A 15,753-nucleotide genomic window follows, 5' to 3' on the forward strand; every position below is an offset into this window, starting at 1 on the left:
AGAAATCAGAGAAAATCAAAAAATACCTAGAAACAACTAAGAAAACACAATGACCCAAAACCTATGGGATACAGCAAAAGCAGTTCTAAGAGGGAATTTTATAGCAATACTATCCTACCTCAAGAAACAACTCAAATCAACAACCTAACTTTACACGTAAAGCAACTAGAGAAAGAAGAACAAAAAAACCCCTAAGTTAGCAGAAGGAAAGAAATCATAAAGATCAGATCAGAAATAAATTAGAAAGAAATGAAGAAAACAATAGTAAACCACTACTAAATAACCAAGAGATCACTGAAGAAATCAAAGATGAAATAAAAAAATATGTAGAAGAAAACAACTAAGAAAACACAATGACCCAAAACCTATGGGATACAGCAAAAGCAGTTCTAAGAGGGAATTTTATAGCAATACTATCCTACCTCAAGAAACAACTCAAATCAACAACCTAACTTTACACGTAAAGCAACTAGAGAAAGAAGAACAAAAAAACCCCTAAGTTAGCAGAAGGAAAGAAATCATAAAGATCAGATCAGAAATAAATTAGAAAGAAATGAAGAAAACAATAGTAAACAACAATAAAAGTAAAAGTTGGTTCTTTGAGAAGATAAACAAAATTGATAAACCATTAGACTGACTCAGTAAGAAAAAAAGGGAAAGGACTCAAATCAACAGAAATAGAAACAAAAAAGAAGAAGTAACAGACACTGCAGAAATACAAAGGATCATAAGAGATAATTACAAGCAACTATATGCCAAGAAAATGGGCAACCTGGAATAAATGGACAAATTCTTAGAAAAGCACAACCTTCCAAGACTGAACCAGGAAGAAATAGAAAATATAAAGACCAATCACAAGCACTGAAATTGAGACTGTGATTAAAAACCTTCCAAAAAACAAAAGTCCAGGACCAGATGGCTTCACAGGCAAATTCTATAAAACATTTAAAGAATAGCTAACACCTATACTTCTCAAACTCTTCCAAAATATAGCAGAGGGAGGAACACTCTCAAACTCGTTCTACAAGGTCACCATCACCCTGATACCAAAACCTGACAAAGCTGCCACAAAGAAAGAAAACTATAGGACGATATCACTGATGAACATAGATGAAAAAATCCTCAACAAATTATTGGAAACAGAATCCAATAGCGCTTTAAAAGGATCATACACCATGATGAAGTTGGGTTTCTACCAGGAATGCAAGGATTCTTCAATATAAGCAAATCGATCAATGTGATAAACCATATTAACAAATTGAAGGAAAAAATCATATGATCATCTCAATAGATGCAGAAAAATCTTTGGACAAAATTCAACACCGATTAATGATATAAACCCTCCAGGAAGTAGGCATAGAGGGAACTTACCTCAACATAATAAAGGCCATGTATGACAAACCCACAGCCAACATCATTAGCAATGGTGAAAAACTGAAACCATTTCCTCTAAGGTCAGGAACAAGACAAGGTTGTCCACTCTCACCACTGTTATGCAACATAGTTTTGGAAGTTTTAGCCACAGCAATAAGAGAAGAAAAAGAAAGTTAAGGAATACAAATAGGATAAAAGAAGTAAAGCTGTCACTCTTTGCAGATGACATGATACTATACATAGAGAATCCTAAAGATACTACCAGAAAACTACTAGAGCTAATCAATGAATTTGGTAAAGTAGCAGGATATAAAATTAATGCACAGATCTCTCACACTCCTTTACACTAATGATGAGAAATCTGAAAGTGAATTTAAGGAAACACTCCTATTTACCATTGCAATGAAAAGAATAAAATACCAAGGAATAAACCTACCTAGGGAGAACAAAGAACTGTATGCAGAAAACTATAAGACACTGATGAAAGAAATTAAAGATGATACCAACAGGTGGAGAGATATACCATGTTCTTGGATTGGAAGAATCAACATTGTGATAATGACTCTACTGCCCAAAGCAAACTACAGATTCAATGCAATCCCTATCAAACTACCACTGGCATTTTTCACAGAACTAGAACAAAATATTTCACAATTTGTATATAAATACAAAAGACCCCAAATAGCCAAAACAATCTTGCGAAAGAAAAATGGAGCTGGAGAAATCAGACTCCCTGACTTCAGACAATACTACAAAGCTACAGATATCAAGACAGTATGGTACTGGCACAAAAACAGAAATATAGATCAATGGAACAGGATAGACAGCCCAGAGATAAACCCATGCACATATGGTTATCTTATTTTTGATAAAGGAGGCAAGAATATATAATGGAGTAAAGACAGTCTCTTTATTAAGTGGTGCTAGGAAAACTGGACAGCTACATGTAAAAGAAAGAAATTAGAACACTCCCTAACACCATACACAAAAATAAGCTCAAAATGGATTAAAGACCTAATATAATGGAGTAAAGACAGTATCTTTATTAAGTGGTGCTAGGAAAACTGGACAGCTACATGTAAAAGAAAGAAATTAGAACACTCCCTAACACCATACACAAAAATAAGCTCAAAATGGATTAAAGACCTAAATATAAGGCCATACACTAACAAACTCTTCGAGGTAAACATAGGCAGAACACTCTATGACATAAATCACAGCAAGATCCTTTTTGACCCACCACCTAGAGAAATGGAAATAAAAGCAAAAATAAACAAATGGGACCTAATGAAACTTCAGAGCTTTTCCACAGCAAAGGAAACCATTAACAAGACAAAAAGACAACCCTCAGAATGGGAGAAAATATTTGCAAATGAAGCAACTGACAAAGGATTAATCTCTAAAATTTCCAAGCAGCTCAATATCAAAAATCAAACAACCCAATCCAAAATTGGGCAGAAGACCTAAATAAACATTTCTCTAAAGAAGATATACAGATTGCCAAGAAACAGATGAAAAGATGCTCCGTATCACTATTCATTAGAGAAATGCAAATCAAAACTGCAATGAGTTATCACCTCACACCAGTCAGAATGGCCATCATCAAAAAATCTACAAACAATAAATGCTGGAGAGGGTGTGGATAAAAAGGAACCCTCTTGCACTGTTGGTGGGAATGTAAATTGATACAGCAACTATGGAGAACAGTATGGACATTCCTTCAAAAACTAAAAATAGAACTACCTTATGACCCAGCAATCCCACTACTGTGCATATACCTTGAGAAAACCATAATTCAAATAGAGTCATGTACCACAATGTTCATTGCAGCTCTATTTACAGTAGCTAGGATATGGAAGCAACCTAAGTGTCCATCGACAGATGAATGGATAAAGAAGATGTGGCACATATATAGCAACCTAAGTGTCCATCGACAGATGAATGGATAAAGATGTGGCACATATATATAAAATGGAATATTACTCAACCATAAAAAGAAACGAAATTTAGTTATTTGTAGTGAGGAGGATGGACTTAGAGACTGTTAAACAGCGTGAAGTAATTCAGAAAGAGAAAAACAAATACTGTATGCTAACACATATATATGCAATAAAAAAATGTTTCTGAAGAGCCTAGGGGCAGGACAGGAATAAAGATGCAGACATGGAGAATGGACTTGATGACACAGGGAGTGGGAAGGGTAAGCTGGAACGAAGTGAGAGAGTGGCATGGACATGTATACACTACCAAATGTAAAATGGATAGCTAGTGGGAAGCTGCCACCTAGCACAGGGAGATCACTTCATTGCTTTGTGACCACCTAGATGGGTGGGTTAGGGAGGGTGGGAAGGAGATGCAAGAGGGAGGAAATATGGGGATATATGTATGTGTATAGCTGATTCACTTTGTTATAAAGCAGAAACTAAGACACCATTGTAAAGCAATTATACTCCAATAAAGATGTTTAAAAAAAGAAAGAAAAAAAGAATCCATCTGCCAGTGCAAGGGACACAGGTTCAAGGCCTGGTCCAAGAAGGTCCCACATGCCTTGGAGCAACTAACCCCATGTGCCACAACTACTGAGCCCGTGTGCCTAGAGTCCATGCTCTGCAATAAGAGAAGCCACCATAATGCAAAACCCATGCACCTGAACAAATAAGAGCCCCCGCTGGCCACAACTAGAGAAAGTCTGTGCAGCAACAAAGACCTAACCCAGCCAAAGTAAAATAAATATATAAATAAAATTAAGAAAAAAAGGAAAAACCTGAATTGTATTTCTCATGTGGATGAATATACTTTCTTTCCCCTAAATTTCAAATTTTTACCCAAAAACAATTTTCTGCTCAAATTTAAATTACTTAAGCAATGAGATGGACCACTTTACTCTTATAACATTCAGATTAATTGAGTTTTATGGTTACTGCGCTGAGATATTTTACTGACTTTATATTTCACTTCTATGCAGGAAATCAATTTTATATTTAGATAGAAAATAAAATCACAAATCCCTGCTCAGTATGGACAACTGCTTCTGAATATTACATTTTATAGATACTGTACACTTTTTCACCAATATGCTAAATTGGTGATAAATATCAACTGAGTGTAATTTCACATATCCCTGCAGACAGCCACATTTGGAGAGGGAAAGGAAGTTTAGTTATAATGTGACGAGAAAACCTTCAGGGAAGAAAATTATTTTTAAAATAATGCAACTGTAAGGCAAACATCTTAGAAGTAAGCATTAAAATGCTGTATTGTTTTAAATAATGTGATTTTATGTTAGATTTTCTTTTTATAAATAAAACAGATGTGTGACTCTACAGGGGTAGCACAAGTAACTGGAGTAATGGAGCAGTTCTGTATCTGTCTTGGTAGTGATTTGAATAGATATAATAAAATTTCATAGAATTTTATGGAACTATACCCTAAAAATATTGCATGTAAAAAAGGGTGAAATTTGAATATGATCTGTGGTTTATAGCATTGTATCAATGTCAGTTTCCTGATTTGATCATTATGCCATTGTTATGTAGAATATTTTCATTGGGGCAAGGTGAGGGATGGGCTCACTGGGAATCTTTGTATTATTTTTGCAACTTTTATGTGAGTCTAAGTTATTTCAATAAACAAAGATAAATTATGTGGCCCTTCCTTGGGAAATGAGAAAAGAAGAAAGCAAAGTGACTTTAACCAACTTTTTTTTTTTTTTTTTTTTTTGTGGTATGCGGGCCTCCCCCTGCTGTGACCTCTCCCGCTGCGGAGCACAGGCTCCGGACGCGCAGGCTCAGCGGCCATGGCCCACGGGCCCAGCCGCTCCGCGGCACGTGGGATCCTCCCAGACCGGGGCGCGAACCCGGCTCCCCTGCATCGGCAGGCGGACGCGCAACCACTGCGCCACCAGGGAAGCCCAAAGTGACTTTATAAAATGAAGGCAACAATGATTAATATTGTCATAAATAATAAAATTTCCAGAATCCAAAATAATCCTACTAAGATTGTTAGTAAATATAGCTCATGACATAGGAAGCTGCTCTGGTGGTGTCTGACATTGCCTTAGAGCCTCTTACCTGTTTTTACTGTTTGCCAGCCCAGGGAGAAGGGGCTGCGAGCCTGCAAGTTGTATGAGGAGATTGGGCTGTGGTTGTCAGTGGCTGGACTCCAGGAAAGTGTGGCTGTGCTATCAGTGATTTCCTCAACGATCACTATCCCTGGTGGGCCTGGGGGACCTATAAGCAAAAGGGAATGGATAAAGTTAAGGTCAAGCCATGAGAAATTGTATTTCCAGTAAGGACCCAACCAAACTAGTAAGTATCTTAATGAAATACATATTTAGTAATGAACGTTGACAGTAAAAAAGAAATGAGATGCAAGTTGGTTTCCATGATTTCTGGGGATAACTTAATTATAGTTTAGATTTTTTTTTCTAATACTTTGTGGATGGAGGCAGCTACCAGTTAGCATTGCATTTTATAGGAGAGGAAAATATAATTAAAAACAAATGCAAGGATTTGAATGTCAGGAGCAACTATAACTCTTGAAATCAATCACAGCTTACAGAAGCAACAACAGAGTGATAGGCAGTGCTATCAGGAACAGAAACAATCCCATCATTACCACAAACCTACAGGTGTATGGGCTTAATTTTCATGTTCAGGAAGAGTACAGTGTACAAATAGTGTGATGTATCTATCAAGTAGCTTAAATTCAAACAGGGAGGGCTTCCCTGGTGGCGCAGTGGTTGAGAATCTGCCTGCCAATGCAGGGGACATGGGTTCGAGCCCTGGTCTGGGAAGATCCTACATGCCGCAGAGCAACTAGGCCCGTGAGCCACAACTACTGAGCCTGAGCGTCTGGAGCCTGTGCTCCGCAACAAGAGAGGCCGTGACAGTGAGAGGCCCGTGCACCGTGATGAAAAGTGACCCCCCTCTCGCCGCAACTAGAGAAAGCCCACGCACAGAAACAAAGACCCAACACAGCCAAAATTAATAAATAAATAAAATTTAAAAAAAATTCAAACAGGGAACAATGAAAGGCTCTGAAATAATGAGATTTCAGACCAAGAAAGAGTATATACTAGAAGTGAGACATGGAAAAATGATTAGATGATGATAATGCTGATGACTTTTTGGTGAGGGTGAGAGGATGGTGAATTAGAGAAGATTATTCCCCTTTTGATCATAAAAAATTGGTATAGAATAATGATTATCAAGCGATGTGCATGTAGACTCCAGCTTCAAAAAACAACCAAGATCTGATATGAGGAGAAATATACCTCTGTATTATTACTTCTAAAACAGGGATTTCTAATAACATTCAAAAATATGTAGAGTGTTTATATTTTAGTGGCTAAAAGCAATGTCAGTTTCCTTATTAACATTTTTCTATTCCTAAATATGGACAATTCAAGCTGCAAGAATGCTTTTATTTCCAATGAAAAATATAATCCACCTTTAAATATTTTATTTTCCAAATTAGTCCTTAAGTAGCAAGTTGCTCTCTGGATTTGGGGATTATGAAGTCTGAGCAGTAAGGGCTGACCTAGACTGTAAGGAGCTAAGAAATGGTGGAATGCTAAAGAGATGGAGACAGTAAAGACCTCTGAGTACAAAATAAGGAAAGGACGATGAGATGGACAAAGTGTTTTTTAAACATCACCAAGTGAATGACATTTTTAGGAAATGAGAAATGAGTGTTTTATCAAGAGTAAGAAGAACCAGCAGTGGCTAGCAGAGACTCAAGACTTAGAAGACAAGGACTATTCCATCAGGAAGGTGACAAAAGACTGGGCTTGTGAGCAAACGTGTAGAGGATAAACATGAGAAGTGGCATTTTTTTTTCCTCTGAGAGAAATTAAGGAAGAAAAAATGAATAGAGAGAGAAAACTTTTGAAATGTTAAGAAGTGAAGTTGGGAGAGCTCATTTGGGAAGGTTTTCATTTTTTCACTAAAGAAGGAAAAATTATCCACAAAAAGTGAAGGTTGTTGGGTGAGAATGGGACTGGGAGCTAGAGGAGAATGGAAAATGTCTGAATAAGCCCATGATTAAAGAGGAAAGACATGAAGAAGTGTGAAATATAAATATTTTGGAATAGTCCTGGAGTTCAAGTTTGGTTCAATAACATAATTTTGAAGTGCAACTGACCAAGTCAACAAAGTTAGGTTAGAAAGCCAGGACCAGGGCCAGAAAAAGTGGTTAATTGGGTCAATTTAGATTTAGTTTATAAATTTGATATGACATCATCAAAGTTGCCAATGGTATAAACGACCATAGCCTCAAGGAGAACTAGAGAGTCAAGTGAAGCCAGAATGGTGCTGGCAGACTAGAATAAAAGAGAAGAGTCCAGGAAATCAGGTTTTTATGAGGGGAAGATGTAAGAATAAGAAATTGTGAGAAGAACATAGTAGAATTTGTGATTTAAGTGTAGGGAACTTTTGATGAGAATTTGTGTTTATCTGGAATGAAGTGGGAAATATAATTATTAGGTCAAGGACTTATGGAAGAATATGTTTGATGTGTCACCAATATAAATGTTCAGAGTATTAAAATGGTAGCTAAGGATGAAGTGTGGAAAATAAATGAGATCCAGGTACTGAAGATATCTAACAAGTTGTTAGACTGCAGTGACATGGATATGTTAGACTCACAGGAGTGAGCCTAATGATAATAAAAATAAGAATATTAACTGTAATAATAATACCAATAGCTACCATACCCTCACTGTACTGTATTAAGTCACTGCATTAAGTATTTTGCAAACATTAACTTGTTCACCTATTTCTATGTCACTGTGAGGTGGGCATTATAATCCCTATTTCACAGAGGACATAAGGGAATCTCAAAGAGCTAATTTGGTCGATTAATAATAAATAAGTTACGCAGTCAATAACCTTACTATATGTTAGGTGTTACACTAGGCAGTGGGTATCAGGAGAATCCCTTCTAGTGAGGAGAAATTATTCTCCCAAGTAGCTCTGCTAGTGAATGGCACAACAGAGATCTGAATTCAGATCTGATTGTAAAACCTGATTTGTTCAAGAAAGCAAGGATTACAGAGATCTTTCTTCCTTTCCCTGTTAATCTATGGAGTACTTTCAGTTGAAGGAATGAAAGAAAGAGAAAAAGTGTGTGTTGGGGAATGGCACATTTAAGTTATGTAGTAGAGATAGACATAACATTGAAGAAACTGTTTAGGACTTTGTGGCAGCCTGTGTATAAGATAGCCACCAACACTTTCTTTCCTCCTTGTATGTGCAGGTCATTCCCTTTTTGAAAGGTGAAGCCTATTCTTTCAATCCCGTTGAGTTTGGGTTGGTCTGTGACTACAGGCATACTTCAGTGGTATTGTGGATTTTTTTCTAGACGACCATAATAAAGCTAATATTGCAATAAAGCAAGTCACACAATTTTTTTGATTTTCAAGTGCATATAAAATTACGTTTACATCATACTATAGTCTATCAAGTGTGCAATAAAATTATTTCTAAAAAAACAATGTACATACCTTAATTAAAAATACTTTATTGCTAAAAACTGCTAACCATTATCTGAGCCTTCAGTAGGTCATAATCTTTTAGCTGGTGGAGGGCCTTCCCTCAAATTTGACAGCTGCCAACTGATTGAGGTGGTGGTTGCTATAGGTTGGGGTGGCTGTGGCAGTTTCTTAAATTAAGTCAACAATGAAGTTTGCCACATAGATTGACTCTTCCTTTCATGAATGAGTTCTCTGTAACATACTATGATGCTGGATAGCATTTTATCCACAGTAGAATTTCTTTCAAAATTGGAGTCAGTCCTCCCAAACAATTTTCACAATTGTTTCAACAATTTTCATAGCACCTTTGCCAAGGTAGTTGCCATCTCAAGAAACCATTTTCTTAACACGTCTGTAAGAAGCAACTCTTCATTTGTTAAAGTTGTATCATGAGAATGCAGGAATTCAGTCACAGCTACAACCTACACTTCTAACTTTAGTACTCTTGCTATTTCCACTACATCTTCCTCTACTGAAGTCTTGAATCCCTCAGTCATCCATAAAAGTTGGAATCAACTCCTTCCAAATTCCTGTTAATGTTGATATTTTGACTTCTTCCCATGAATCACAAATGTGCTTAATGGCATTAGGATGGTGAATCCTTTCCTGAAGGTTTTCAGTTTATTTTACTCAGCTCCATCAGAGGAATCACTGTCTATGGCAGTTGTAGCCTTATGAAATGTATTTCTGAAATAAAAAGACTTGAAAGTCAAAATTACTCCTGATCCATGGGCTGCAGAATGGATATTGTGTTAGTAGGCAGGGAAAACAACATAAATCTTGTTGTACATCTCCATCAGAGCTCTTGGGTCGCCAGGTGCATTATCACTGAGCTGTAATATTTTGAAAGAAATATTTTTTTCTGAGCAGTAAGTCTCAACAGTGGGTTTCAAATATTGAGTAAACCATGTTGTAAACAGATATGCTGTCATCCATGCTTTGTTGTTCCACTTATAGAGCACAGGCAGAGTATATTTAGGCCCTAGGATTTTCAGAATGGTAAATGAGCATTGGTTTCAACTGAGAGTCACCAGCTGCATTAGCCCCTAACAAGAGAGTCAACCTGCCTGTTGAAGCTTTGAAGTCATGCATTGACGTCTCCTCTCTAGCTGTGAAAGTTCTAGATGGCATCTTCTTCCAATAGAAGGATGTTTCATGTACATTGAAAATAAGTTAACCAGTGGAGCCATTTTTATTAATTATCCTAGCTAGATCTTCTGGATAACTGGCTGCAGCTTCTACATCAGCACTTGCTGCTTCACCTTGTACTCTTATGTTATGGAGATGGCTTCTTTCCTTAAACCTCAGGAACCAACCTCTGCTAGTTTCAAACTTTTCTTTTGCAGCTCTCTCACCTCAGTCTTCATAAAACTGAAGAGAGTTAGGGCTTTGCTCTGGATTAGGCTTTGGCTTAAGGGAATGTTGTGGCTGGTTTGATCTTCTGTTCAGACCTAAAACTTTCTTCATATCAGCAATAAGCCTGTTTTTCTTTCTTATCATCTGTGTTTTCACTGGAGTAGCACTTTCAATTTCCTTCAAAAACTTTTCCTTTGCATTCAAAACTTGGCTAAGTGCTGCAAGAGGCATAGCTTTCAGCTTATCTCAACTTTAAACATGCTTTCCTCTCTAAGCTTAACGATTTCTAGCTTCTGACTTAAAGTGAGAGACCTGCGACCCTTTCTTTAACTTGAACACTTAGAGGCCATTGTAGGGTTATTAAATGGTCCAATATCGATATTGTTGTGTCTCAGGGAATAGGAAGGACCAAGGAGAGGGAGAGATATAAGGGGACAGATGGTCAGTGGAGTAATAAGAACATATACAATATTTATCAATTAAATTTGCTTTCTTATATGGGTGTAGTTCATGGTGCCCCAAACCAATTGCAATTCTAGTATCAAAGATCACTGATTGCAGAGTACCATAACAAATACAACAATAATAGAAAAGTTTGAAATATTGCAAAAATTACCAAAACGTGACACAGAGACACAAGGTGAGAAAATGCTTTTGGAAAATGGTGCTGATAGACTTCTTTGATGCAGTGTTGCCACAAACCTTCAATTTGTAAAAAATGCAATATCTGCAAAGTGCAATAAAGTTCAATAAAATGAAGTATGCCTATATTTGACCCAGAAGACAATGGTAGAAGTAACACAGAGTAACTTTTGAGAAGTCATAGAAGCTTTGCAGCTTCATCCCATGTCTCCTGGAATTCTTATGGGAAAATCCAGCTGCCTAGTTAGAAGTCCTATTAAACTGAGGCTACCATTCTGTCAGGAAGTCCAAGCTAGCCATTTGGAGAATCCTGTGGAGAGAGGGATATCCAACTTGCCCTCAGCTATTCCAGCCATCCCAGTCCAGGCACCAGACATGTGAAGAAGCCTTCAAATGATTCCAGCTTCAGCCACCTTTAGACGCATGTGCATGAGAGATACCTGCTAAGAACCTAGCTATGCCTGTCAGCTGCCAAAACCATGAGAGCAAATAAGGTATGAATATTTTAAGCCACTAATTTTGGGAAAACAATGGATAATTGGAACAGACTTCAAAATAGTTTGATTTGAGAATTTGTTCATAGGTAGGGAATTTGTCAGGAGAATCTTTAACATGCTTTGAAAAAAGACTTGAAATTTAGCTATTGTATTCAAATAGGAATAATTACCAACACAATTCATTTATTAAGTTCTTCCATATTGTTCCATTTCTTCTGTTCCATTTCATCTATTCTATTCATTTATGTCTTCAAAAAGCATTAACAATCACCTACATGTGAGGCATGATAGGAGATATTGTGGAAAGTAACTATTTGGTAACTTAAATAAAATAATTTGCCTTTCTGAGTATTAAATCTCTACTAAAATATTTAAATTAGTTCTCTTAAAAAACATATATTTCTTTTAATAATAGGCAATAATTACTCTAAATACTTTTTTAAAAACTTCAGCTGGATCAAAAAATGGAACTTACAACATAGTTAATAAATCCCCAAGTATTTTTCTTTATATTTGGCTATTTTCCTAAATATAGTCCTTAGCAAAATAATCAGTGACAGTGAACAAGATTTATGTACCCAGGATGTTAATTGTGGCTGTGCAATTATATATAATTACAAGCCATTGTAAATAATTAATTGTCCAATAATCATGTAATGTTTAAATCATAAAACCTTATAATAAAATATTAGGCGGCCATTAAACTGCCTAATATTTAGGACACTTTAATGATATGGGAAACGTTCACAAAAAAATAAAGTGCAAAATTATATGTTAATATAAATGTATAAATAGTAATTTGCCTAATGTGTATAGGAAAAGACTGGAAAGAAATGCATTAAAGTGTACATGGTGGTTATTGCTTGGAGCTGAAGCTATAATGATTTAAATTTTATTCTTTATACTTGTTTGGATTTTCCAATTCTGTAAAATAAGTATGTATTACTTCTAAAATTATTTTAAAAGTCATTATTTTAAACAATGCCTCCATATTGTGAAATGTATGTACTTATCTAAGTATATGCTATTTAACTAAACATTTGCTTATTCCTAGTATGTGTGTGGAAAGCACTGTGCTGAGTGGTGGGAGAAACGTGGGGGAAATGGTTTATAGGAGGACAAAATAGGGTTCCAACCCCAGGTGTGTTTAAAATCCAGTGGCAGAGACAGATCTTTTACAAAAAAAAAATGCCAGGCAATAATAATGTTGCACATTAGTACATTTGACATCTCATTATAGCACTTATTACATTGGCTATAATTATTTTTATGTAAGTTCCGTTTGTCTAAATATTCAGCATGGTAATTGGCATATATTAGTCCCTCAGTAAATATCTGTAGAAGAGATGAAAGGGAGAAGGGAGAAGAAGGAAGATGAGATGTGGAAAGACCAAAGGAGTTTTGTTTTGAATTTGAAATGCTGTGTAACAATTAACAAGTTTTAAAATAAAGTAATTATCATGTAAGGCAAAGATCCAATATGCCATCCTCTCTTTTTGTTAAATGAAAATATTTGAGTTAACAGGTTTTTTTTGTTTTTTTTTTTTCTTTTTTTTCAGTTAAGAATAGAGTAGGGTGGTAATAAAAATGACAGACAAGGTCCATGAACAAAGAAAACATTTTCATACGATTTAATACTAAGGTTCATCATTATTATAAACTTAGAGTATTAAAGTCTATGGACAACTTTTCTACATCTTTGTAAATCTGAAAGATTGTTATGAATATAGTATTGTAAAAATATTCTAAAAAATTAGTGATGAACCAAGATGGCAGAGTAGAAGGACATGCTCTCAATCCCTCTTGCAAGAACATCAGAATCACAACTAGCTGCTGGACAATCATTGACAGGAAGACACTGGAACTCACCAAAAAAGATACCTCACATCCAAAGACAAAGGAGAAGCCACAATGAGATGGTAGGAGGGGCACAATCACAGTAAAATCAAATCCCATAACTGGTGGGTGGGTGACTCACAGACTGATGAACACTTATACCACAGAAGTCCACCCACTGGAGTGAAGGTTCTGAACCCCACGTCAGGCTTCCCAACCTGGGGGTCTGGCAACAGGAGGAGGAATTCCTAGAGAATCAGACTTTGAAGCCTAGTGGGAATTGATTGCAGGACTTCAGCAGGACTGGGGGAAACAGAGACTCCACTCTTGGAGGGCACACAAAAAGTAGTGTGAGCATCAGGACCCAGGGGAAGGAGCAGTGACCCCAGGGGACACTGAACCAGACCTACCTGCTAGTGTTGGAGGGTCTCCTGCAGAGGAGGGGGTGGCTTGGTTTCACTGTGGGGACAAGGACACTGGCGGCAGAAGTTCTGGGAAGTACTCCTTGGTGTGAGACCTCCAAGAGTCTGTCATTAGCCCCACCAAAGAGCCCAGGTAGGCTCCAGTGTTGGGTTGCCTCAGGTCAAACAAACAACAGGGAGGGAACCCAGCCCACACATCAACTGTCAAGTGGATTAAAGTTTTACTGAGCTCTGCCCACCAGAGCAACAGTCAGCTCTACCCACCACCAGTCCCTCCCATCAAGCCTCTTAGGTAGCCTCATCCACCAGAGGGTAGAAAGCAGAAGCTAGAAGAACTACAATCCTGCAGCCTGTGGAACAAAACCCACATTCACAGAAAGATAGACAAGATGAAAAGGCAGAGGGATATATACCAGATGAAGGAACAAGATAAAACCCCAGAAAAACAAATAAATGAAGTGGAGATAGGCAACCTTCTAGAAAAAGAATTCAGAATAATGATAGTGAAGATGATCCAGGACCTCGGAAAAACAATGGAGGTAAAGATTGAGAAGATGCAAGAAATGTTTAACAAAGACCTAGAAGAATTAAAGAACAAACAAACACAGATGAACAATACAATAACTGAAATGAAAACTACACTAGAAAGAATCAATAACAGAATAACTGAGGCAGATAAATGGATAAATGACCCGGAAGACAGAATGGTGGCATTCACTGCTGTGGAACAGAATAAAGAAAAAAGAATGAAAAGAAATGAAGACAGCCTAAGAGACCTCTGGGGCAATATTAAACAAAACAACATTCACATTATAGGGGTCCCAGAAGGAGAAGAGAGAGAGGAAGGACAAGAGAAAATATCTGAAGAGATTATAGTTGAAAACTTCCCTAACATGGGAAAGGAAATAGCTGCCCAAGTCCAGGAAGCACAGCGAGTCCCATACAGGATAAACCCAAGGAAAAACATGGTGAGACACATAGTAGTCACAATGGCAAAAATTAAAGACAAAGAAAAATTATTGAAAGCAGCAAGGGAAAAATGACAAATAACATACAAGGGAACTCCCAAAGGGTTAACAGCTGATTTCTCAGCAGAAACTCTATAAGCCAGAAGGGAGTGGCATGATATACTTAAAGTGATGAAAGGGAAGAACCTACAACCAAGATTACTCTATCTGGCAAGGATCTCATTCAGATTAGATGGAGAAATCAAAAACTTTACAGACACACCTCAATACATAAGGCAAATGCTAACAGCCCTAAAAGAGGAAATCAACAGTAACACAATAACAGTGGGGAACTTTAACACCTCACTCACACCAATGGACAGATCATCCAAAATGAAAATAAATAAGGAAAGAGAAGCTTTAAATGACACAATAGAACAGAGAGATTAATTGATATTTATAGGACATTCCATCCAAAAAGAGCAGATTACATTTTCTTCTCAAGTGTGCATGGAACATTCTCCAGGAAAGATCACATCTTGGGTTACAGATCAAGCCTCGGTAAACATAAGAAAATTGAAATCATATCAAGCATCTTTTCTGACCACAATGCTATGAGATTAGAAATGAATTTCGGGATAAAAACGTAAAAAACACAAACACATGGAGGCTAAACAGTATGTTATTAAAAAACCAAAAGATCACTGAAGAAATCACAGTGGAAATCAAAAAATACCTAGAGACAAATGACAATGAAAACACGAAGATCCAAAACCTATAGGATGCAGCAAAAGCAGTTCTAAGAGGGAAGTTTATAGCTATACAAGCTTAACTCAAGAAACAAGAAAAATCTCAAGGAAAAAATCTAACCTTACACCTAAAGGAACTAGAGAAAGAAGAACAAACAAAACCCAAAGTTAGCAGAAGGAAAGAAATCTTAAAGATCAGAGCAGAAATAATTGAAATAGAAACAAAGAAAACAACAGCAAAGATCAATAAAACTAAAAGCTGGTTCTTTGAGAAGATAAACAAAATTGATAAACCATTTGCCAGACTCATCAGGAAAAAGAGGGAGAGGACTCAAATTAATAAAATTAGAAATGAAAAAGGAGAAGTTACAACAGACACCACAGAAATACAAAGCA

The 15,753-nt window shown here is 36.7% G+C and overlaps 1 protein-coding gene across 1 annotated transcript in view; it reads right to left on the reverse strand.

Annotated features, from left to right (window-relative positions):
- CNTN5 (contactin 5) overlaps positions 1 to 15,753 on the reverse strand; it is a 1,454,884-nt gene that overhangs the window by 104,345 nt on the left and 1,334,786 nt on the right. Inside the window, exon 17 of the mRNA XM_055091393.1 lies at positions 5,445 to 5,603. Coding sequence (XP_054947368.1) covers positions 5,445 to 5,603 — 159 coding nt within the window. The remainder of the gene's footprint in view (positions 1 to 5,444; positions 5,604 to 15,753) is intronic.

The sequence above is a fragment of the Physeter macrocephalus genome, chromosome 16, assembly GCF_002837175.3.
Source record: "Physeter macrocephalus isolate SW-GA chromosome 16, ASM283717v5, whole genome shotgun sequence".
NCBI classification, from domain to species: Eukaryota; Metazoa; Chordata; class Mammalia; order Artiodactyla; family Physeteridae; genus Physeter; species Physeter macrocephalus.